Source organism: Carassius carassius, chromosome 28, assembly GCF_963082965.1.
Source record: "Carassius carassius chromosome 28, fCarCar2.1, whole genome shotgun sequence".
NCBI classification, from domain to species: domain Eukaryota; kingdom Metazoa; phylum Chordata; class Actinopteri; order Cypriniformes; family Cyprinidae; genus Carassius; species Carassius carassius.
The window spans coordinates 12,563,987-12,590,472 of NC_081782.1; the positions used below are offsets into that span (position 1 = coordinate 12,563,987).

The 26,486-nt window shown below is 37.4% G+C and overlaps 2 protein-coding genes and 1 long non-coding RNA gene across 4 annotated transcripts in view; all 3 read right to left on the reverse strand.

The window, feature by feature from the left end:
- smtnl (smoothelin, like) overlaps window positions 1-12,287 on the reverse strand; it is a 32,298-nt gene extending 20,011 nt beyond the window's left edge. Inside the window, exons 1-3 of one of the 2 annotated variants that reach the window (XM_059514364.1) lie at window positions 11,839-12,287; window positions 10,812-10,909; window positions 1,797-2,392 (exon numbers count right to left, since the gene is read on the reverse strand). In XM_059514364.1, coding sequence (XP_059370347.1) covers window positions 1,797-2,270 — 474 coding nt within the window. In that variant the 5' untranslated portion in view covers window positions 2,271-2,392; window positions 10,812-10,909; window positions 11,839-12,287. Of the gene's footprint in view, window positions 1-1,796; window positions 2,393-2,506; window positions 2,655-10,811; window positions 10,910-11,838 lie in introns of those variants that run through there. The other variant, XM_059514362.1, reaches the window with a different exon arrangement.
- A 576-nt stretch (window positions 12,288-12,863) lies between these two features.
- Window positions 12,864-21,129, reverse strand: LOC132107978 (uncharacterized). The gene is made up of 3 exons (XR_009424392.1): window positions 20,992-21,129; window positions 17,712-17,950; window positions 12,864-13,091 (listed from the first exon to the last, which is right to left on the reverse strand). It is a non-coding gene; the product is annotated as an uncharacterized LOC132107978 (long non-coding RNA).
- A 1,488-nt stretch (window positions 21,130-22,617) lies between these two features.
- On the reverse strand, window positions 22,618-26,371 carry dhrs13b.2 (dehydrogenase/reductase (SDR family) member 13b.2). Its single transcript, XM_059514366.1, has 8 exons — window positions 26,226-26,371; window positions 25,702-25,884; window positions 25,343-25,615; window positions 24,876-25,205; window positions 24,258-24,587; window positions 24,004-24,096; window positions 23,263-23,282; window positions 22,618-22,977 (listed from the first exon to the last, which is right to left on the reverse strand). The coding sequence occupies exons 1-8, from the start codon at window positions 26,299-26,301 to the stop codon at window positions 22,969-22,971; spliced, it is 1,314 nt and encodes a 437-aa protein (XP_059370349.1). The 5' UTR covers window positions 26,302-26,371; the 3' UTR covers window positions 22,618-22,968.
- Window positions 26,372-26,486: the final 115 nt, after the last annotated feature.

Consider the following 26,486-nt stretch of genomic DNA (forward strand, 5'->3'; position numbering starts at 1 on the left):
AAATTCAAATTTCATATATGCATCTTGTTTGCTACATCAATTTAAATTCAAATTTGGAGAACTATAAACTGTAGTGAAAGAAAGAGGTTAAGCATAGAATGACGGACAGAAAGAAAGACAGAGAGGGAGTGATGAATAAAGAGGACAGGAGACAGTGTTTTGTGTGAGACAGGATGACAGTTGAGAGACAAGAACAAGAAATGCCTCAGATACAGTGGCGGCAGTCTGAGATTGAGCCCAGGATAAACTCTTATTTCCCAAGAACGGAAAGTACATCAGGCCTCTGAAAGATCAGAGACAGACATGGAGTTAGAAGGAAGAGCGTGAGATAAAGTGTGATACTCGTGATATCTGCAGGTGTTCTCAGTACAGCCACGTGGAGGCAGGCCAGCACACATCCCCACGTGGAGTGTCGCTGTCTTTTTCCAATCTTTCTCTCTATCGCTCACTTTTTCCTGCAGGCTGAGCCTGAAAGGGAGTGCACTGCAGACATGCCACAAGTCTCTGAGTATTTTACAAGCCCAGAACGTAGCTATCTGCTTATGCAGTTGGCAGGTGTGGATATGACAGGAAAGATAACAGCCTTCCTCGTCTCTACTGACTCTCACTCACAGCCAAAATCAACTGCACTCCCTGCTACTACAATTATGATGATTTCGAAAAAACGTTTACAAACCTGAAGTCTAAAACAAGACCTTATGAAACAACCCAATGAAATTTGCATGCTATGCAAATGATAGTATTTTTATACTCCATAGCACAAGTAATGAGTGACGACTGCATACTGTTTGAGTTTTACTGTCACAAGCAGCAGCTGTTAAAGGCTTGAAGCTAACAGGTTCAACTCAACAGACAGTCTCCTCAAGCAAAATAAAGCTGTAGTCCTGTAATGCTGAAGATATATCAAGAACTGCATCTCAAGATCCTAAACTCCTTCAAGTTTGCAGTGTTTACACTATAAATATACAAACTATTAAATGTACATAATCAAATAAAGCAAGCTTTGAATGAATGACATCTGCTAAATTGGCTAAAATCATCTAGGTTTGATCAGTACTAATGTGAACAAAACATTTGGGTTGTTTGAGCATTTTAAAGTGGATCTTTTACACAGACTGAGTGAAGGCAGATTTGTTCCCGCTCCAAATTATGTGCAATGCTGCATAAAAGCCATAATAAAACTAAATTGTAAATTAAATGCGGCATCAGAGCTACCTTATTTTAATTCCATAAATTCTACATTTATTATAAACTCATATTGTCAATTTCATTATTTTAAGCATCAATTTCATAACATTACTTGCATTAAACAGCCTCTTTACAATAATTTAAACCACTTCAGGTGCAGCTTCTATGCCCCCTTTGCAGTTTAAAAAATGCATTAATTTTATCAAATAGATCCTACTAAATTCTGATGGTAAAGTAACAATAAAATTTATATTAATTTGGCAAGTAGCTTAGTAGCTTTTCAACATCACAAAAACACTTGGGGATTGAATTATTGATTAACTGTACATTGTGCCTAAAAACAGTGGCTGTGAAGTTTCTGTCACTTGATCCAAACATCATGCCACATTTGTCAGAGGCTGCGCCAAAGGTCTGAGACAAATTCTGCCCTTACAAACATTCAGTTAGTTTGTATACGTTATCCAACTTTGGGCTTCTCTCTATATGTCTAAATATTTAGTTTTCCAACATAATGTTCCTCACATCAATTCATTCTTTCCAGTTCTACGAAATGACCTCACTCGAGGTCACGCTTCCATCTAAACACATTCTCGGAAATGTCTACTCACATTTGTTTTGGTGGTGACGGAGAAGGTGGCTCTGCTGGAGAAGCGTGTGGCGGTGGGGCTGGAGACAGAGCCGCTAGTGCCGGTCAGAGCCGCTACGCTGGGGGCCGCAGACGGTGGAGACTGATGCCCTGTGGTGCTACTGTTGCTCTGTGGTGGCGGCGATCCTTCAGTTAGAAGTGCGCTTCTGTCACACACCGACCCTGTCAGCATCTCTACCTGTCGGGTCAGGGCCTCTAACTGACCCCTGAGCTGCCGGTTCTCTTGCTGCAGCTGTGCCACGGCCCGGCCCAGAGGTCCGCTCACATTAATGGCCTCTTCTAGTCTCCGCTCGATGCCCAGCTTGAAAGCACTGACATCCACATGGATCTCACGCACCGCATCCCGCAATGTGGTTTCATAGCGGGCCAAAGCGGCACACACCGTCTCCCCTTCCAGAGAGCCCTCGGTCACTGATGCCAACGGGCCTGCGTCCATCTCCGCTGTGAGTCCAGGTACCTTCCTCTACAGTCCTACACCAAATTGAAATCTGTCTCTGATATTTCCCTCTTGAAATTGTTTACAGTCCCAGATCCATACAGAAATCCAGAGGGATTGACCTGTGAAGACAAACTCAGTCAGATACAAACTTTAATTATCTAATGAATAAAAAACATCTTTAAACCTCAACCACTTAGAAGTAGAAAATGTTAAAATTGTGAGTGTTTACAGACCTTATGTTTCAGTGTGATTTCTCAGCTGTGAGTGAGTCTGAGTGTGTGAGTTCGACCTGCCGTCCTGATTTAAAGTACAGCTCTTACAGTCACGTTAACCTCCTACAACTCCTGGAGCCCGGGGGAGGGAGCAGAGAGAGGGAGGGAACAAGAGAAAAGAGGAGGAGAGATAGTGCTCCACTTTATCCCTGCTCCCCCTCCTCCTTTCCACTGTATTTGTATTAATCTCCACTTTCACAACACAGTGCTCTGTCTCTGCTCTCTCTCACTCCCTGTTCCTCGCTCTTTTTTTCTCCTGACAGATAAAGGCCACTGCTCACATTTCTCCAGCTCAAGCATGTCCCACTGTCTCAGCAGTGCTATATCAGAGAGGAACAGACATGCCTTTTGTTTGTTTTTTCCTGTCTCACTTTCTCTGGGTTCAAAGTGTGGTGGTTGAGGTCAGGATAAAGTCTGTACTCTTAAGGTTTAAGAGGCTGTTTACACAGTAAAGCATGACAATATGCGGTTTAAAATGTCATAACACGTTTCAAGCAGCGAGAGATTTGCCTGTCTGCAATAAATGTGAAAATGCTGCACAATGTGATGTAATCTGTACATATTATTTATAGATTAATGTACAATTATGAGGTGTGAGATTTTGGGAACCTAATGTGTTGTTGCAGGAATAAAAAGTTGCATCATGTAGACAAAAAGTCTTGTTGCATGAATTTTGGACATTTTGGAATTTTTTTTCCCCTTAATATGATTGAACTGGTTGAATGATTTTTTAAATTCCTATTATATATTTTTTGTTATTATTTTACATGTAATATTTACTATTATTATTTACTATGTTTGGGAATTTAAAAGAAGTCTCTTATTCTCACCAAGGGTGCATTTATTTGATAAAAATGTATATATATATATATATATATATATATATATATATATATATATATATATATATATATATATATATATATATATATATAAAATGTAACATTGTGAAATATTATTATAATAAAAAACAACTTTCAGATTTCTATTTGAATACGTTATTTATTCCTGTGATGGTAAAGCTGAATTTTCAGCAGCCATTACTCAGACTTCAGTGTCACATGTTTTCAGGATTCTTTGATAAATGAAAAGTTCAATAGCAATTATTCAAATAAGTTTTTTTTCTGTAACATTAAAAACGCACCGTTTGTAAGGAATCCTTGCTGAATAAAAACGTTGCCTGTCAAAACATTTTTAGAATCCTGCCATCTCATTTACATACAATAGCTAAACTCTTTTCAAAAGAATAAACAAAGAGGTCATTCCCTGGAGAATCCTCCTCTGTACTTAAGAGTTCAAAGTCTTGTCTTGTCCTTTCCGAACTGACCTTGCGTCCTGTAATGATCAGTCAGTGTATAGTCCAAATGAGGGCTGATTGGATTTCAAAAGTTTGCTGTTTAGGGTGGATAGAGGGACATAATGGATCTGAAGGAAGTGGGCTTATTGTGCTTGTGTCTGTATTTGTTTTTTTGTGGGTGAAGAGATGAGTGTAGAGCTGCAACAGAACCCCGGGAGAGCAAACATTCCTAATCACATAATGAGGTACAGGGGGGCTCTGGGTTGGACTAACGGCCTGTAGCACAACGGACTGAAATAACTTTACATTCCAGCCCACTGTTTACTGTAAACACTGGAAGCCGTGGGAGAGCGGAGGTGATTTATAGCTGTACACAATGAGCATGTGCTTATCAACTTCACATAACAGAGCTTTGAGCGAATGCTTTAAACATGAGATACCATGCTGAGGAACAGGTTATCAATTAATCTTTCATCAAGACATCTTGATCTAGACAGAGCCTCTTCGAGAGTGAATCTTGCAGCATATCTGGCAGAAAGTTTGCTGGAATTTCTCTGCAAGCTTCTGACTCGGAGCAGCTGTTTTTCGCATCCCCCCTCAGCCCTCCAAATATGATTTCCATCTTGCAATGATGTCAGACCTTCACATCAGGCATGGATTGTAAATGTCTAGCAGGATCTGCAACAGGCACATGGAGGAATGGCACAATGTTGTGCTTTTCACAGGCAGTTTGTTATTGTATCTAATGCAGCCACCATTTCTTCCATTTTGCCCTTATCTGATACTAAGATACCTGGTGGGGATTCGGAGAAGTCAAGCAGAATGGATCAGACACGCTTTTTGGATCGAGAAGGACCAGTGCAAGACCTCACATGCTCATGCAAGGTCTGTTCACTTTTATCAGAGAAGGGATCAGTGATAGAGATAACCTGGCACAGGTATTGCAACACTGACATGAGTGAAGGATGTGACCAAGACAAAACTATGACACAACTATAACTTCATCCTACATCCTTTGTTTCTGAGCCCCAGTGATCTCTGGGTGTTGGGAAATGTCAGCTGACATAAAATCCTGATATGACTCACCAAATTACACTGTAAGATTATGTCTGATTTGAACATACTCATGTATACAGTCATTGTGACAAATTCGTACAAGATTAACAAATCAGATAAACAATCATCTACTCATGAAGGACACATAATACTGCTTTGTTTAGATTTTTAACACGTTCAGCAATTATGTTGAACTTTAAGTCATCCAGAGTCATTATTTTACAAACAAACACTGCACGCTTACCACAAGCTATAAAAGGTTTGCGTTTTACCGTGCAGCTTTTCAGTTGTTTTCTGTGTAAATATGACAGCATTGGATTTTTTTTTCAGTTCTGCTAAGATGATGTTGCATTTTTTAAACACATGAATGAGTTCTATGTGAACAGCCCCTTAAAGGTATAGTTCACCCAAATAATTAAAATTCTGTAATTAATTATTAACCCTCATGTCGATCCAAACCTCTAAGACCTTTGGAACACAGGTTAAGATATTTTTGATGAAATCCGAGAGCTTTTTGACCCTGCACAGACAGCAACACAACTACCACATTCAAGGCCCTCATAAACGTAGTAAGGACATCAGTAAAATAGTCCATGTGACATCAGTGGTTAAACCGTAATTTTATGACGCTACGAGAATACTTTTTGTGTGCAAAGAAAAGAAAAATAATGACTTTATTCAACAGTTCTTCTACTATGTGTCAGTCTTCGGCTTGCGTTCACGATAGTACTGTCTATGGAGGGTCTGAAAGCTCTCGGATTTCATCAAAAATATCTTGATTTGTTTTCAAAAGTAGAACAAAGGGTTTGGAACAGCATGTGGGTGTGTAATTAATGAAAGAATTCAAATTTTTGGATGAACTATCCTTTATATCTATCAGCTTAAGGGGCCTTTAACTCAGAATGCATTTTTGTGTCGAAATAGAAAACTTTTGTAACATTATAAATCTGTTTACTGTCACTTTTGATAGGATTTACATGTCCATTTAATAGGAAAACATTTCTAAATCCTGCATTTAAATTTAAATACAATAGCTGAACTAATTTAAAAAATCCATCCATCCATCCATCCATCTTCTTCCGCTTAATTTAATTTAAGAAATACCATGCCAGTTTCAAAAGGGTTCAGTGTTGAAGAGCACTAGATGATGGGTAGTGGAATTAAGGTCTAGAGACATGTTTTGGGAACTTCTGTTAACTTTAATGCAGCATTTTTAAGATGTTTTGTCATGAGTGGGATGCTGCAAAAGATGAAAGCGCAGTGATCAAATATGTCTCGCACATGTTTGCATAGGAAAACAATGCAAAATGAGTGCAATGGAATGCAAAAACAAGTTCTGTGTCAACAGCCACTAATATCTTGTTGCAGCCCAACAATATGCCATAAAGTGACAAGCTATAAAATAATGTTAATCAGTTTTCATTTTAACAGCTGTGGCCCACATTGAAAGCTCACTGGAATCGAAGAATATATAATCAACAAACATGGATGGAGAGAGACTGACTGTGAAAGTTTAGAATTAAAAATTAAAAAATGTGACAAATCCCTCAAGTTCTACCAGGAAAACCATAAAAAAAACATGCCATTTGATGAAGCTTTTCAGAAGTGTCAAAATAAAGATATGCATACAAATTTCACGTTTCAGCTGCAACATAGAAACATTATCTGATTGGCTGTGGGTGATTGATTGCTTCGTGTCATGCCTCATTACTGCTTTTGGTGCTGGTTTGCAGGTCTTAGTTGGTTTAAGCAGGTCTCCCGGCCTAATTTATTGACATGCCTCTAGCAGCTGAAACAAACAAGCTAAGGATCTTTAACCTGGTTTTACAGTAGTGAAGAGGCACTTTAGTCGAAAAGTGGAAAAATCGATAACACTTTAGTATAGGGACCAGCCTAAACTTAACAACTTCCTTACTAACTATTAATAAGCAGCAAATAAGGAGTTTATTGAGGCAAAAGTTGTAGTTAATAGTTTGTTTATAGCAAGAATTGGGCCTTAAAATTAAATGTGACCTAAAAATCTTACCAGCAATAATAACTATTATCAGTGATGCCTTTCCAAAATAACCAGACTTTCCTTATTCGGGAGAATGAGGTATGGTGGGAAACATGCAGTAAACAGTTGAGTTTACCACAAGTCATGAATTCTACGTCTAAACTTTAACACACACCGGTCGAACCACTAAAGCTACAGAGCACATGGTTCCTTAACCACATTCAGCCGTGATGACATCTCCTGTTCACACAGGGAAAATGTCACACCCATCAGTCTAAAGGCTGATGTTTTTGTCCTCAGCTTGAGCATAACCAATGCCCTGCGAATCCTGTCTGGCTTTCATCTGCAAGATAGCTGTTGACAAACCACCGATCCTTCAAAAAAACAAAAGCCCATCTATTTCACCACGTGTCAGCTGTGGTTTTCCTGAAAACAAGTCTGCGTGGCCATTACATCAGAGTTTCCATGGGAACCCAGAAGTCCAAACACATCCAAAAGAATGACAGCCAAATCCTGATGTCAACGTCGCTTCAAAGTCAATTTAATTAAGCGCACATGGTGCCAAGTGAGAGAGAGGGCGAGTGCAAGAAGCAGATGAGAGAACAATAAAACTGATTTAAAGTTATTTTGTGATATTCTTGGCATTGTCTCAGAGGCATAAGCAGATCCCTTTCTGGCAGGCTGCGCCATGACGTGAGTTACGGTTGAAATGTGACTATAATGCATTTCTGAACCAGAGGTGATTGATTTCATGCTCACAAACCATTCACATACTCGCACACGTCACCACTCAGCTGTGGCAGTGTGATCCTCCAGCTGAAGAAATGCCCTTTTTCTGGGGAGGATGATGGGGTTGAAGGGTGAAAAGGACAGAGATGTGGAGGAGGGGGACACATTCTTCAAATCCCAGCCGACCTCCTGAGATGACTGGCTGCAGATAATTACAGTCCCTTTTTTACTCCGAACGGCCAGGATCTCCATTGCTGCACACACACACAAACAGCCTCTTTTATCAATCAAATGCATACACACATAAGCATGCCTGAGAGGACACCACATCAGACCACACCGCAAAACAATTACCCCCGATTCAGTGCAGTTTGCTTAAACCCTTCAATAAACACTTTACTTAATATTCTAGTGGTCTACTCGGGATGACTTTACAGTGGAGACTCTCATTCGCGAAACGAGCCTTGTCTTAAGTGGTCTTTGTCTTTAAAAGGAATAAATAAACAGCGACAACAACTGCAAAGTAATTACAACTGCTGCACAATGACAATATTGCGTTTAGATTTAGGCTGAGGTTTGGTAATATTCATTTTTTTAGTGTCTCGAAACCGCAGTTTCCTTCCAAATTAAATAGACTGTTTGTCAGTCTGGGGTAAACAAGGCTACACATTTCCCAACATTTCAAAAGAACAATGGGGTAATTACAGTTCTCAGTGAAGGCTGTGGATCATCTCATTTGGATTATATTAAAAGTTGAGAGAAGATCCAAAAGTTTATCTGGAAAATCTGGAATTGATTTCATTTATACCTGAAAATAAAAAAGAAATATTAGGATTTTTCTCTGTAAAATAAATATTATGAATAATATTTATAAAATAATGTTATTTTATAAAATAAATATTATTTCTAGGGCTATATCGGGCATATGTCCTGCTTCCATTGATGCTATTTGGATCAACTTAGATATTACTGAATAATTAAATAATTCAAATTTAACATAAATAAATAATTATTCAATTCAACATAACAACATAACTGTTGCACTTGTATAATTAAAAAAAGAGTCAGTAAAGACTAACACTGTTACAAAAAATATAATTTAACTTACTATTTATCAAAAAAAAAAAACTATATAAGTGATTAGAAGTGATTCTTGAGCAGCAAATCAGCATATTAGAATAATTCCTGAAGAATCATGTGACACTGAAGACTGGAGTAATGGCTGCTTTACAATCATAGGAATAATTAATAAGTAAAATATATATTAAATAGCATTTTAATATATAGGAAATAGCTTTTTAATTGTTATAATATTTCAAAATAAAAAATTTTTTACTGTATTTTTTACTCAAATAAATGCAGCCTTGGTGAGCATAAGAGACTTCTTTCAAAAGCATGTTTTTTTAATGTTACCGACCACAAATATTTAAACAGTATTGATATAAGTGCATTAGAAGAAACCTGCAGAAAGTAAAAGTTCACATAATAATTGCTAAAACTCCAAAAAGCGGCAACCCCTTTTTGAGAAGCAGGAACTATCAGGCTGCAGCCCATGCCAAGAATAATACTTGAGCAACGATAGTTTTCTAGAAAGGCAAGCAAGAGTGAAGTAAACGAGGCAACTCAAGCCAAAACACATTTTCTGTCATATCCATCTATTGTTTCTGCAATCTGCTCTGTTGCTAAAACCTCCCAGGCTCCTTTGCTCTACAGCAGCTTGTACTGCATGACATCATCCTCTCTCATTAACCGTTAGAAGGTGAAGCCACTTAGTCTTTAACACGCACACGCACAGACGCAAACATATACAGCAGTGCACTTGGAAATTCAGTGGTACTGGTGTCACCATGCTGAGAGTGATGAGCTTGGATACGTGCACTCCTCTGAAGTGGTTTGGACAGCATAATAATGGGCCTATTTGACCGTGTACCTGATGAGAGTTTCATGAGCTGTGCAGAGAATAACCATTTTGGTTTCTCACTTGAGGGAAGAAAAACATATTTTTTCTATTAGTGGTTGATTTCAACATGTACGATAGCGGTCTAAAGTGGAAGAAAGAATGATTCTGTCAAAATATAATTTGAAAATACTTGGACAGTCTATTACTGAGTGCATATATTTACTCCATATGTCATATGCTCCATAATGAATTTTATAACTGCGCGTGAGAGAACGAATGCACTAAGGCAGTCCAGCAATAATAGCTTAAACTCAAAACAATTTAAACACACACACACAAACATTATATTATATTATAATAAGTGTTATTTTGGTAAGTTTAGTTTTTATTAATGTTTTGAAATAGTTTATAATTATAATTTTTTAATTAATTTTGCCATGTTTGTCATTATTATTATTATTATAGTAGTAGTAGTTTTTTAATATGACTACATTTATGTTTATTTCAGTTTTTGTTGTAGGCTTTTAGTACCTTAAGTAAATAAGTTTTTATTTTATTGTAGAGTTACAAAACAAAAGTTAAGATTTTTTTTGCACTCTCAGATTCCAGATATTTAAATATCTGTATCTAAGCCAAATATTGTCCAATCCTAACAAACCATACATCAATACATCAAAGCTATAATATAATATAATATAATATAATATAATATAATATAATATAATATAATATAATATAATATAATATAATATAATATAATATAATATAATATAATATAATATAATATAATATAATATAATATAATATAATATAATATAATATAATATAATATAATATAATATTCAGCTGAATGTTTCTTATTTGATTCTTTTAGACACCAATTTCCAATACTGCTTATTTCCAAGTGCTGGATAAACAGTCGGCTGAAAGAAAGTGTGTGAGAGCAAGAGAATGCAAGCCCCTGTAAAATCTTTCATTTGGTGTGAGCTATTCTACATGACGTTTGAGAGGCCCTTTACAGGCTAAAGCACGGTGGCCCCTCCAGGTGAATTAAACTAGGTGTCTGTGTGTGTGAGTATGTGTAACATTCCTAATTGTGTGAGCACAAAGAGACTTTGGAATGAACATTCAGAGTGAACTACAACATATTATTAGCATGAAGTCTTTGCACACAAATCAGCCTTTGACACAACGCAAACACATCACAGCGGTTCTGTGAGCCCAGAGCGAAAGTGTTAGTGATTTGTGCAATAACAGGCTTTGACGTGTCATACGTGCATGTGCTCACCTGCGAGGGATCAGAGCCAAATATATGTAATCACTCATACACCTGCCTATGGCAGTCTGGTTGCACTGCAATAACAGTATCAGCCTCCAGTGAGAGTGCTTTGTAGCAGTGATGTACCCTGGTAAAAAAAAAAAAAATATATATATATATTTTATATTACAATATTATGACAAGACACTAGTGATATATTCACATTAGTGAAAGAAGATTGGAAAGAAAAGCAAAAACATATCGTAATGCAATTGGAACTGACAACCAATTCAATTTATACTGCAAATGTTGTATACTTAAAGGGTTAGTTCACCCAGATAGATATTTAAGAAAATATATTATCTGTCATTTATGTCCTACTAAGGTTTTGTTGTACTAGGCTACAATAAATAATACTTTTGACCACTTGGGAGCCTTTCATGTCTAGCAAATTTATGTATTGCAATATAACTTGCATACAGTATATCCCTATAGTATTTAATAGCCTACCATAAAATGTATTTCTAGCTGGGAAATCTGCAATCAAATGTTATAAATAAAAGATACATCTTTAAATTCATCAGGCCAAAGCGTTGATCCTCTAAAGAGCGATGGATCCAGACAATAAAACAGTCCAGTAGCTCAAATTTTCTTCTTATTTAAGTTGAAAACAGTTGTGCAACTTGATATTTTTGTGTCCATGATACTTTTTTTTCCAGAATTGTTTTTAGCAAAATTAAGTTCAATAGAACAGCATTGTAATTTTAGTTATAAAAAATGTATTTGTCATTTTTATTATTATTTTTTATGTCACATAGTTTTTATACATTTTTATTTCAGTTTTAGTTATTTTAGCATCTCAAGTTAAACTAAATAAAAATAAGACATGTTGAAAGCTGAAATAAAATAATTTGTAATATTTTAATAGTTTTCATCTCAGTATTACTATAATAACCATGATTCTATAATATAATAGGACACATGCCATGTCACATGTTTGATGCTATTAATATATAACATTCATCCCCACAACATTTAGTGTAAGAGGTGAGTAGACTCACAGACAGTTCGCAGCAGAAGCAGGGTGGGCCTGGGAAAGGTTATCTGCTGGGACACAAATCATTTTTAATGATTTCTATCATCATTTACTCATCCTCACATCATTACAAACCTGTATAGCTTTCTTTCTCCTGTGACACAAAAGAACATATTTTGAAGAACGTATTTGTAATTTATCTGTCCATACAGTGAAAGTCAGTGTTGTCCAGTGTTGTTTTGGTCCCTCTGACTTTCATTATATGGACAAAAAGCGTGTGTGGTGATCAATTCTACTGTTGGCAGTGCTGGGAATGAGAGGTCAGAGAGGTCAAGGCATGTGCTGGAGGGATGTGGCGACTGCTGGGCGTCTGTCACTGCTCATGATAAGCCCGGTGGATGGGTCTGGTGCACTTCAGAGGTACAGGAGATTAGACATAATACAGAGAGCCGAACAGAGACAAGAAAGTGTGTCGGTAGAAGTTGGCTTCTTACACCAGTCAAAGATAAATTCAGCTGTTGGTAGGTGTCCCTGATCCCGAATCAATGAAATGCAGACTCCTACCTCGATCCGAGATGTGCTTTTGAAAGATGATATCTTTCCCTTCCCTGTGGGAATAATCCTTGTATGAATGAGAATGAATGATGAGCAGCAGGATGAGTATCAGAGCTCTCCCACACACAGCTCGCTGGCCTGGACAATAATTTCGGAGTCCTCTCTCAGGGACTGTACGGTGACTCTGCTGTACCCGGGGTATGCAGTAGGAGGCTCAATAAAGCGAGTCATTGCAACAACACAGAATAGAGAAATAGAGATGTATATATAAGGCAGAGGTAATAAGTGGACTTCCAGACTTATCCTTTTGTGTGCCTGCGAGTATAGTTTCTTTAGCACGTTTGGACTTGTGGACCTGTTAAAATGAAACATAATTTTCAATCTCGCGAGTTAAATTTGTCTAGTAGCACGTAAATGTATCACAGGAAAACTGTCATGATCCACCACATCTCAAATCACTAGTCTGTGGTGATATAAATAATATTTTTGTAAGAAAATGGGAGATTTCTATGTTTTGGATAAGCTTATTTCATTGCTAGTACTTTATATGTACTTAAAGGGATAGTTCACCCAAATAGCAAAATTATGTCATTAATAACTTACTCTCATTTTGTTCCAAACCCGTAAGACCTCCGTTTATCTTTGGAACACAGTTTAAGATATTTTAGATTTAGTCTGAGAGCTCTCAGTCCCTCCATTGAAACTGTGTGTACGGTATACTGTCCATTTCCAGAAAGGTAAGAAAAACATCATCAAAGTAGTCCATGTGACATCAGAGGGTCAGTTGAAAATACATTTTGGTGTAAATGTATTTTCTATGACTTTACTCTATGACTTTTCACTATGACTTTATTCAGCATTGTCTTCTCTTCCGTGTCTGTTGTGAGAGAGTTCAAAACAAAGCAGTTTGTCATATCCGGTTCGCGAACGAATCATTCGATGTAACCGGATCTTCCTGAACCAGTTCACCAAATCGAACTGAATAATTTTAAACGGTTCGCGTCTCCAATACGCATTAATCCACAAATGACTTAAGCTGTTAACTTTATTAATGTGGCTGACACTACCTTTAAGTTAAAACAAACCAATATCCTGGAGTAATTCATTTACTCAAACAGTACACTGACTGAACTGCTGTGAAGAGAGCACTGAAGATGAACACCGAGCCGAGCATATGCCGTGCATAATTTGACAAATTAATTGGAAATGACACTTTTCACATTTTCTTCACGCATCGGATAATAATGTTGATAGTCATAATTTGGGTAAAAATTATTAATTTTCACACATTTAATATTTAAGTAGTTTTATTATTTATTTAATTTTTACATAGACTTTATAAGTAGTATTCATAGTATAAGTAGTAGTATTTAAATATAGTTCATGGATTTTCATGTTTTAAAACTATTTTAAGTCTAGGGCTGAGGCCAAATTAAAATAAAATGATTTTTAAAGTTGCCATTAAATGCAAATTCAGCCTATCTACTCTCTAAATGCTGTTGATTTAATTGGGATGATTTATCCATGTGCCATCCTGTATGATTAAAAAAAGAATAATAATTAGACCGCATAATTTTTTATTGAAATATAAAAGTGACTGACAGCCTGTTGTTCCGTATTCTGGACTTCACCAGAGTTTGCATTCAGATCTGCCTCCATCCAATCAACAACCACCCTACACTTTTTATCTTTTTAAATTATCCATTTTATTCGATGTACGCCAAAAACAACCAAAAAAACATGTCGCTACTTCTGTAACATCACAACTTGCTGGGAAAAATGCTCATAGCTGAAGATACACCCTGTAATGTCCCTAACTCACTTTTATTAAATAAATAATGGACATTATTTACTGATTCAAGTTCAAATTACTTTATTATATTTGAAGAAAGAGACTATGAGATACTAGCACCAATGATCAAGTGTACAGTTTAGAAATCATCAGTGGCGGCTCTAGACAAATTTTACTAGGGGGGCCAAGGAGGGGCCAGTGTTTAACCAGAGGGGCACATTAAAAATGGCAACATATTTTATTTAAATGTAATGCAAATAAATACAAAAAGTTATTCTTGAAAAAATCTACACAGTAATTTTACACAATCTAAACATGTTAATAAAAACAAATTACTATTATTACTCTTATAAAATTCCATCAGGCAATCATACATTTCACAATTTAATATTTATATATGAATGTCAAGAATTCAGAAGCGTATATATTTATAATGCTTACACTACACTACACAGAAAAAATATACAATTAAATTATGCTTATTTTAAATGTATTGTGCAGGCTAAAAATATAATAAGCTTTTAATAATCTTTCAGTGCGCAAAACCATGATAATATGAAACGCTTCAAAACTGAGCTCACAAAGTGATTTTAAAAGTTTACGGCTTTTAAAATGTGTGAGATCTAACAGGCACAAGCGAGTCTTTTAAAAACATCAACAAACATAAAATACAAATACACAAAATAAAGTCATTTTATGCAAATCCACAGCCTTTTTATCTACTTTCTATCTACAGATCAAGACACAGCGACCCCATTGGAACTCAATTGAGACAAGTGAAGCCCATTTTTAGCGATTTTTAGCTCTTCCGTTTCTGACGCACAGACTCAAACTAAGCTTGATGACGTCAGCAACCTGTCTGACAGATGTAAATCTTCTAGTAGCTGTGCGTGCAAACTGCCATCGTTAATCTTGCAGAGACGGCGAGCTTGAGCGGGAAATTCTTTGGCGTGAGTGAGCAGGAGTAAGTATTCTGATTAATTATTTTGTATAGTATCTTAAAATGTAACGCCAGGGCTTGTATCTATGGGCTTCTCTCTTGACGTCTCCCCGATTGCCTGCGAGCTTCTCCTCCTGTCTGTACGGTAATTTCTCTACTGTGCGACAGAGAGTCGAGTGGTTATGAGGCAATCGTTAGCCTATTTTTACAAAAACTGTTTCTACGGGGCCATAATGTAACATAGAAGGTAATGGAGCCCTTTATACATTGTCACGTATCTTTAGAAATAAATAATGGACAAATGGAGTCTTTAAACGCCTCAGATGTAAAGTTATTCGCTGTCAAAGTGACGCCAAAATGAATGGGAGTCAATGGGATGCTAACGCAAGTGAAGTTCTGCTACAAGATGGCGGCACGCGGCCGACTTCAACTTCCGGTCGACTTCCTTCCCGCCTGTTGCATCCCTGAATATGATTAAGTTCCTAAGTGTTTGGGTGCGCTGCACTCATTTACCCGTGTAGAACGTTGCGTCACATTAGTTCCGCTTTTGGCGCTCATATTACTTTTTTTTTTCAGCACGGGGGTGGCCACAGGGGTGGCCAGGGACATGTCTACAGAGGCACGGGTCTCCCTAGGCCTCCGTGTAGAACCGCCACTGGAAATCATTATGCAAAATATTTTACCATGGAAAGTTGCGATAGACCAATAAGAAACAAGCATTCCAGAGAGCTGTGCAATGAACTACTCCGTATTAGAGCTGAAACAACGAATCGATTTAATCGATTAAAATCGATTATTAAAATAGTTGTCAACTAATTTAGTCATCGATTCGTTGCTAAATAACTTTTATTTGCCGTAAGCGGCTCATTTCGTGCATATTTCAAATCTGCGGTGACCAAAGTGTGGCAGTAATGAGCCACCGGAGGTTTTACTCAGCCAGTACAACAGGAGAAGTAGCGAATAGCCAATAGCTGGCCTTGTTTTATGTCACGTGCTTCCCGAGCAGCGTCTCTGCAGCCATAGACATCATATGATGTCTATGTCTGCAGCATTCAGCGTGATGTGGGAGTACTTTACATTGAGCCTTTAAAAAAGAAGAGTAACCTGTAAACTCTGCACTACTGCACTGTTTAAGGGGACGTTCACATATCGCGTCTTTTGCGCGCTCAAGTTCGTTATTTCCAACACCGCACCGCATCGAGTTAAAAACATTTAAACTTTTCAGAATGCCGCAACCGCACCGCGGGTCATGTGACAAGAACTAACCAATCAGCTTCATCCTTTCCCGTAACAACGTTAAAAGCTCAGTCAAGATGAAAGGAACAGCTGATCATAGATGTATATGGATTTCCATTTTGAAATAAATTTAGTAGCAGAGCTACTGCAAGCGATTTTTTGAGCTACAAATCCATTTATCCTTTGCTGAAATTTCCGCGTCTTCAAGGAGAGAGCAAGGAGGTTGCTTAGCAAAGGCAGACGCCTCAGGGGCGCTTCTGCGCGAGCGCTTTGGAAAGAAGGAGAAAGCGGTGCGCCTAGCGTTTTCCACGCGTTTTAGGCGCGATATGTGAACGGCCCCTAAGACTTTCATTTGTGCAGATTCTCCAGTACAATGTTGTTTGCAAATGTTTAGTCGTAAAAGCTGATAACATTGCTTTTTAACAGTTAACATTTAAAGCTTTACAAACATGTTCTGTGATCAGTTTGTCGTTTACCAGTTCAAAATTCAGTCGTGCAGCCTAATTATGACTGAATGAGAGAGGTAAATGTAGATATTTGAAATGCACTTTTTTTTCTAAGTATTCACTGCTCTTTTTCACACAGCAGGTTTTTTGTGTGTGTCCTATTTTTTTTCTGGACAACCTTCTGATGGATTTTACTTTAAATTGTGAGTTCCATTCAGGTTTCATGCCATTGGCACTTTTTTTGAAGGATTGTTTACAATTTCACAGCAAAAGCTATAAAGCTGTTTCCCAGTAAATAATAAAATACAATGCACTGCAATTTTATTCTGTTTTATCCTTATTCTTCATGAAAATATGTTCTGAAAGATTCCTTAATAAGCTTTGTTCAGGATGTTAAACTACTTTAGGAGCTCTAAGGACTGCCATGGTGAAAACATTATTTGAAATCTCCTTGTAAAGTTTGCTAGAGTATGGGTCAGTGTTCTGATTGCAGAAGAGTTCGACAAAAGAATTACTAACACAATAAAACAACTCCAGGTATATTTTTGATGAGGATATGACAGTGCAAAATGGTTAAAATCTCTTAAATCTATGCTGAATGATAAAGACCATTTATTAATAATTTACTTGGGGAAAAAATGGAAAAACTAAAATATAAGTACATAAACCGATTAATCGAAAAAATAATCGACAGATTAATCGATTATCAAAATAATCATTAGTTGCAGCCCTACTCCGTATTAAATGAAAAGAAAGAACACAGAGGCCTGTGACAGTGGCTCCAAAGCTATTGACAACTGTGTCTGAGTGCAAACACGCTTGACTGAGCTGACAGAGGGACAGAGATGCTAACATGAGTAATGGGAGAAAGATAAACAGTGACAGAAAAGACAGACAAGGTAAAGAGATAGCGAAAATGACAGACCTGATAAATCAGTGTGGATGACTTCACTTCCCGACACTAGGTCCAGAGGGCAAATGAGGAGACGGGGTCATATGAGGTCAGTGGACAGTTAAGCTTTTCCATCGCTACCTATTTTAATGGCTGAGAATCTGCCCGACTGACCCTTCTCGTGTAGGGCTTCAGGGGAGAGTGTCTGATCCTGACCTTTGACCCCTCAGCTGGTCTTTTCTCCCAAAAGGAATCCATTTCTCCAGTCAGTTCTGCGCAAATCACACCACATCATAGGAATCAGATTACAAGCAGGAAAGACATCACATGCAGGGTGTGACATACTTTACTAACAAACCAGCCTACATTTATGGACAGTCATAGATTTAGGAACTCAGCAGGAGAACGTAGTTCACTGGTTAGTCTAAATCCTCCCTCATTGCGGATTTCTATAAAATAACAAATGACATAAAGATAGCCGTCGTTAAATTACAGTACAGAGCTGCGATATAGCTGTGCGGATGTCAGAGCCATCATTCAGTTTGTGGCGTCAATTTTTTTGTGAAGCTCACTTTCTGCTGACAGCTTCATCTTTAATCACCTCTGCGTTTGGAGAGCCAAATGACCGAAGAAAAAAACCTGGCGAGATGGAGAACATAATCATATATGGTCTAAAGCTTTGAACGATTGCTAAGCATTTTAGTATGTCTTTTCCATGACATCATGCCTGAGTGCGCACGTACACTAAGCCCAATTTTCTAATAAGGAAACTGTGTGCGTAGCGGTACATGACCGTTCCTCTTATCGTCAACCGTTTAAATGTTTCAAAGGTGTGTTTTTGTTTCAGCTAAGCACTTTCATCAGGTTTTGTTTTCTCTTGAGTGGCTTTCATTTAAAATGGATCCACAGGTTTGCCTCACAGACGGCGAGGAACAATTACCCTTTCTCTTCTTTCCCACTCGGTCTCTGTCTGTGCTGCGGTTTTCAGAAAAACAAAAACAATAATAGCTTTAGGAGGTGTGTTTTCAGGTATATGTCACATGCTGACTGACATTAGCCGATAAACACCAGACCAAAGCAATGGTTGCTGAGATACAGTAAACTATTATCATCAGGCTTTGAGCCCCCTGAGCCCGTAATGTCCCATAGCCATTTTCATTCATGTCATTCTCATGCTTCCATGTGTTGATGTGTTGGATCCCCTTTCAGACAGAATTCCAGCCTATTTAAACACAGCTCTTCCCTTAATTTTTCCTGGCCTGGTAATATTAAAAAAGCACCTCCCACAGGCTCACTGTATAATCAAATGTATAGGAACGTTAATGTTATAATATGAACTCACCCTTCATTTTAATTCAGTTTTAAGGATGTATTTACTTAATTCTGTTAAACTGGCTTTTTTCAGTTTGGTAAAGAGATTTTTATTTATATATATATATATATATATATATATTTAATTTTATCAAAGTAATCTGTTGACATTTTATCCGGAAATACAAAAACATAATATATATTTAATAATATTGTAAATGTAATCATTATTACCAATTAAAACAACATAATTCCATTACACATATATAGTGTAAGTGTATTTTGAATTTTTGAAGGTAGAATGAAGCAAAAATAATAAAAATAAAAATGTAAAATTATGATTGACTGAATAATAGCAAATAAAAACCTTAACACAAAAAAAGTTGCCATCTGCTATTAATTGTTTATTTTATTTTGAAGTTTACTTATTTAGTTAATGCATTAGTAGAGAATGTGCTATGGCCTTTCCATGACACAAATTTTTCATCTCATGACTTAATTTGTCTCACAGTTATCAAAATGGTATAAATCATATTCCAGATGGTAAAATATTTACGTCTGTGAACATGCTAAATTACACAGCCATAAACTTGTTTATATCTTGGCGGTATTTATACCAAGACTTTATTGCCAGAGCAGCTAGCCAGGCCCACTTAACCCCACAGTCTGTAATGATGGACCACTCTGTAATGTAACTTTAAAATAACTTTAAACCAGATGTGGTCAGGCATGGATTTGGTTAAACCTCTAGTTAGAGCTGGACATCCCAAGACAATGAAAAGGCAATGACGTTGATGTCTAGCACATCAGTATCCTGATCTTAACAACACATGTATCTACTTTCTTCAAAGGTGTCATCAGGTGCTGGGAGAAGACGCAGTGTCTCAACTAACTATCTCACACACTAAAAATACTACAAGTCATAGTGTCAGATAGTCTTGGCAGCGATGGTCCAATGGGAGAAATCTGAGCATTGAGATGTAAGGAGGGTGGAAAGACAGTAGCGACAGAGAAGAGAGAGGGGTTTCGAATTTTAAAGGCAGAAACCACAGACTGATTGATGCTGGTTGCAAGGATAGAAGTCTTTCCATGCCATTCTATTCCACCGATTAAATGTGAAGGGTCCGACTGAGCATCAAGCCAGTTCCCTTACCAGAGAACCAAAGAATCCAAGAGAAAGTCTACCTTTTGGGTCTTCACACTATTAAACACAGGCTAAAGGTCCAGAACATCACTGGAAAAACAGACACACACACAGAGACACAGGACAGGAGTGGGCACAGGATAAAAAGACAAACAGTCATATAATCCTGATGAAAAGGTGAAGAATTAGGGGGAAAGGCAACGCATCTGCTGAAACATTTACTGGAAAGTTTGAATTTTACGGGAGACAAATGTCTAGCGAGTTTATATGACACAAATTAAATCTGCTGAGATAAATGCTGAGCAAATAAAGTAGTAGACCATCTAGGACAGTCAGGAGAAAATTTGCCTCTGCATACAAACACTTAACCGCAACTTCGACTCCCAGTGACTGGAAGAAAGAGAAATGAAGCATTATCCACCCAGATGTCTGAGACTGCAGACAATAGTGGTAATAAAATCTGTCCTTAAAGTGATAGTTCACCCAAAAATTGAATTTTTTTATTTTCCCTTATATTCGCCATCATATTGTTCTGTACCTGCATGATTTTCTTTTTTTCCATTGAACACAAATTAAGGTATCTTGTCCATGAAATGAAAGTCAGTGGGGTCCAAACAACATTGAGTCCCAATGAATTTTATTCTATGGACAAAAAAAACAAAAACAAATGAAAAACACAGAGACACTTTTGTTTTCCATAGAAAAAAGAAAGTCATACAGGAGTGAAACGACTTATGGGTATTGACGTCATTGTTAAATTAAACTAAAACTATTAAAATATTAGATTAGACAGCGCTGCATAGGATTTGTTTGAGAATGTCTCCAAATAAGTGTTTTTGGACATGAGGGAAAGTTTACCGTGTTCAGCTTCCCAAAGAACCCAGCGTTACATGAACAGTCGATGCAGTTTGTTTTTTTCAGGGCAGCAACAGAGTTTAGCAAGTGCATTTGTGTGTTCTCGTCATTCCGGTGACGGTACGCCTCCAGGAGCTCAGCTTTTTCCGGAGCGAATCGGAAAGTTGTATTTTTCTTTTATAAATATGATAAAACTAAAGACTTTTTGGTGATATGAAGGATACAGTACTACTCTATTCAAGATTAACATGAGATTAGGTTTATGTTATGTACCCTTTAAACCTAAAAAACTTATAATACTTAAATATTTCAGAAAAAGTGATAAAAATTACTAAAACACGTAACAAAAATCCTCATGAGGGTGATTAAATGATAACTGCTTCTTTAATGAACTGCTTCTTTAAAAGCAGCTATATTGAAAATTCTCTGTTGTACCTTAAAGTCCCTTAGAGAAATATTTATCCATCAATTATGAAAAATAAACCGAGCCATTATTGATTTCCCCAGAGCACTGACCACCATCAGCAGTCACATGGCTCTGCTTTTCTGGGCTTTGGAAACAAAACAAGCCGTTCCCTTAGTTCTCTGTGAATTACACCACACAGCCTCCCTACCTCCTAGAGTGACCAGGCCTGTTTGTTTTTAAATCCCATCTGTGGTAAAAACCAGGGCCACATGGTCATCCATTGTAGGGTTAATCAACTTCAATCATTCTTTGGTTCAGCTCGGCTGATTAAATTGTGCTAGAAAAATGTTTCTAATTTCTACAACACATTAGCCGGAATAAAACAAGCCACTGCCGCATGTTGTTTAAAATGTCAACAGGTCGAATGGAAACTGACAGCGCTAATAACGGATCACGAGCCATGGGCAGGCGGCCCATCATTTATGCAGTTGGTGTAATAGAGACTCTTAATTTCTCAAGCCTCATCCGGTCCCAGGACAGCTGTTTCCATAGAACTGCAAAGCTTGGCTGAATGACCTTCCTCTGGTGGATGACCCAACAGGCACGCTAGTTTCCAAAAAGCCCAATGAGCATCACCACTGAATAAACCTTGAAATAAAACAAAATCTTGTTTCTACCGGTCAACGCAAGAACAATGATGTAACCAGGGATTCTGAATTCACATGCAAAGTTCCTTATAATGGCTCCATTGTGCATTTGAAGACATTGTAGCTGAGATGATAGTGAGAGAGAGAGAGAGACAGAGAGAGAGAGAAATGAGGAGGGTACTGTGGGAGAAGGGGAATGTACCAAGTGCCATCTGGGAACAGCTGCCATTCCTGAGTGAAGTGTTTATAGTGTAGCTAACTGGGAGTCAGGGAGATGCCTCACAGGGGGCTTTGTGTGGTCCAGAGATGAGTATTTAGCCAAGAATACTTCAAAACCCCACAGGCCTCATAGCGCCACTGGTGTTGGCTTTCAGTGTGAGCGGAAAACAGCGTTGCAAACATCCCGCAAAGTTCTTAGCAGATAGATCAATTTCAATTTGACGCAATCAGAACAGAAAACTCACAATGATTTTATTTTGAATCCTACAATTTTTTTTTTTTTTTTTTACAAATATTCAAATTCAAGTACATTGTTCCAAGCATTATTTTATTTTTTTGCAACTAAAATGCAAAAGGCCACTCCCATTTATTTGATTATTTCATAATTTATAACTCAAAATGATCAACATCAGTATTGCACTTTGCATTCATGAAATCATACCAAATTGAAATTAATATTTAAAGATGCCAAAAACAACCCAGAAAAAAAACACAGTGCCTTATCAGCCATATTAATCAAGGGCATATACCATGAGATCTGGAATTACATCTCACAACGCACTCCCCATTTTCTCATGAAGAGCACCTGATATTTGCAGACATAGCTGCAGAGGGAAATGGCAGGGATGAGGAGAGAAAGAGACACGAAGGGAGGGAAATGTTGTTGGTTTCCATCACGCTGTACTTCAAATCCTCAGGCATGAGCCCTCAAAACCGCTGCACGTAGGAGACATAAGGTAAACATACAGCGTGAGACTGGACATATGGCAAATAGACGCACACACTTACGTCACACTTCCACATATTTCAGTAATTACAAATACATGTACACACAGATGTGTAAAACACACAGCATGTACACATACACAACCATAAATAGTAAAGAGAGACTATTCATCTCACTCATTTTTAGTCATACACAGCTGGGGTTCATGTAAATATACACAAAGGATGTTGGTAGAAATTTAATTGTTACTCTTGTATTCCCATCTTCTTACTCACCTTTTTTGCTGCTTTTCTACCTAAAAAGAAAATATTATGAACATTAGTCTTGCACAGGTAAGAATAACTGAAAGGTGAAAATGTTTTTATTCAAGTAAACATTTAGCCTTGGACATAGTGCCTTAATTCTTTACTTATGAGCCACACTATCAATGTTTACTGAAGATACAGGATTCTGAGATACTACTATCAAAAATGTGTATTTTACTTTATTTTACTCTAAGAAAACCTTGTGTACATCAAAGAAAGCAGGTAAATATAAAATAACTTGAAGATAAATTGACCTAACAACAAGATACTTTTGCCTTTTTTTTTGCTAAATATTTATTTATAATAAAAACATATTTATAAATTATTTAATAATTGATTTACAATTTATAAATGTGTCAATATTTTGCAAAAATATATTGTTCATGGTTTAATTTATGTTATTAATTATGCATGTATATATTCATTTATTTTTCATGGTAAAAGTTGCCATGGTATTTCACAATGTGCAAAGAGGTGCCTCAACAAACTATTTCCAAGTGTATTTTTCTTCATTTTTAATACATTGGAAATGTAATATGTGACTGAATGGAAAACCACAATTTTTTAAGTGATCATACCGATAAAATAGAAATATAAGATGCATAGTGTTTTCAGGATGTAACCCCTCCCCTTCCACAATCAAATAATAACAATTAAAATGGGGAATGCAAAATAAACTTCAAAATGGTTTATAATCAACAAATGACTTACCTGCTAGAAACTGAGGAAGCATATAACAAAGAATTACTAGCATGGCAATTATGAACCCAATGACTGTGATATACCACAGGGTAGAGTCAGGTTCTGTGATCAACAAACAAAACAAAAAAAGTATATTGAAGAGTATTGTCATAATGAACATCATGTCTGCCACCCAGTGGTTATTTGTAATATCTAATTCAAAGGATATTTAGGGACTTTCCATTTGTGCAAACAATTTTCGTGTTTAGTTGCATCTGATTCACCTGTAACTATGAGATAAAAGCTCTTGCGGATGGGAATAAGCAAGGACTTATGGGATACTCTGCAGGTGTACTTATATCCAGAGTCCTCCAGGCTAGGTTGCAGATAGAAGAAGGCTGAGAGCGAGTATGTGCCATCTTGATGAAGTCGATGACTGGAGTACAGAACATTCTTCAGGAATGAAGGCGTAGGGCTGCCTCCAGATGCTTCACGGTACCATTCAATGTTTACATCCAGTGGATAGTACCCCTCTGCATCACATATCAGCTTCTGGTCCTTACCAAGTGTCATAGACAAGGTGGAGCCCACGTTTATAGACACGCGGGGTTGTTCTGTGGAGTTTGAAAGAGAAAAAAAAAAAAAAAAAGAGACATTAAAAGTGAGCGTTCCATTCACCCTCATGTTGTTCCAAACCTGTAAAACTTTCTTTCTTCAGTAGTACACAAATGAAGATATTTTGAAAAAATATATTTTCTGTTTTTATCCATGCAAAGAGAGTAAATGGGGTCCAAAAAAACCTTTGACTTATCTCCACTTATCTCTGAAGCTGCTTTAAATCGATTTAAAAAAAACGATACGAACATAACTGTGAACTGAATTAAAGAAATGTTTCATCTTACCACTTAGGCTAAGGGGAATATCATGGCTGCCATAGAGAGGGGGAACCATCACAGAGCAGATATATGTTCCCTCGCTGTGTTTTTTGGTGGGTGGAAGCTTATAGGAGGCGTTTCCAGCGGCGATGGCCTTCACAGCCACTCCGCTACCTTCACTCTTCCCTGTACGGCTGGAGTAGCTGAAGACCCTGCTGCGCTCCCCGTGCTTCTGCAGTCTCCACTCTACCGTTGCATTAGGCAGTTTATGATCCACAGCAAACTGACAGTGCAGGTTTGGCTCCTTCAAGAATCCCACCTCCACTGAGGGAGTCCTGGTCAAAACAACCATCGCAGCTGGAAAACATAAAGGATAAAAAATAAATAATAATAAAAACACACTTATATTTGCAATGTGTCCTTTTTGTACTCAGGATTATATTCTCATCCAGTTTTGGAGGAGGCATTGTTTTTCTCCCTAGCTTGATGGTTACCTGATGTTATCAGGAGATCCCTATCATTGACTATTTTCCACTCTAGAAAGTCAACCTCTCCTTGGGCAGGAGCCGCAGTTGTGTGTCTGAGGAAGGTGGTGGTAACAAACAAGCCTTGTGTATGGCGTATTGTACAGGTGAACCAGACGTCATTATCTTGCGCTCCTGCAGTAGGCCAGTGCATTACAATCCCACCGGTGCTGTATCTGCGGATCTCACAGTTTAGTGTATCCTCACTTCCCTCCAAATAACGCCTCATATCCACTTTAGATGCTGCATTGTATTGTACACAAATGAACAAACAGCAGATTAATTAAAGAGCGAAGGACATATTAAGGTTATAACATCAAATCACTTACCTGTGACAAGAAAGGTAATGGTAGGGTGTAAAGGCTTGTCTCCGACCTTTCCAAATTGAAGCACAGCCTCTCTGTTAATATACTTGGTTTCTGTGTGGCCTTCATCATTTATATGAACATTCTCATCCACAAACGGACAAGGAAGCCACGGAACATCATTAAGAGACTGTGAGCCACTTACACCTGTTCAAGACAAACAAATCAGTAACTAAAGGGGATAACAGCGGGATAACCCTAATTCTTAATTAACTTTAAATGAAACGTGGAGCTAAACAAAACTGAAAATAGAAATAAGTTACTGGTATACACAGTCCCCATTATAAACAACCTTGCTCAACAAAAGTGCCTTCAAACTCGTCTGATGGTTATTTCCGTCAACATATTATGCATTAATTTACCTAAAAGTTCCGATTTATATATATAAAATACACCTTTTGCATAAAATTATATTATACGAGCAGAGGAAGGCAACATTAGTCGGTGGTTCTACAGCAACAATCTTTACAAGTCACATTTAAAAATACCTAAGCGTAAAAGTGCTAGGATAAGACCGCCAAAAATCCAAAACATAATGTATTTTCTCTTCCTCGGGACAATCATCCCAGTTTTCTAAAACCGCCATGCAAGCATATACTTTCTCTTTCGTTTCGTCAGACTGGTTGTGTTTCGGTTGTGCTTGAATCTGTGTTTTGAACAAGTCTTTAACTGAATGAATCTCTCGCGTCATTCCCATGCAAACAACCGTTTTTTAACTGAATGTTTTAGCGAAATTAATTACGGACTCT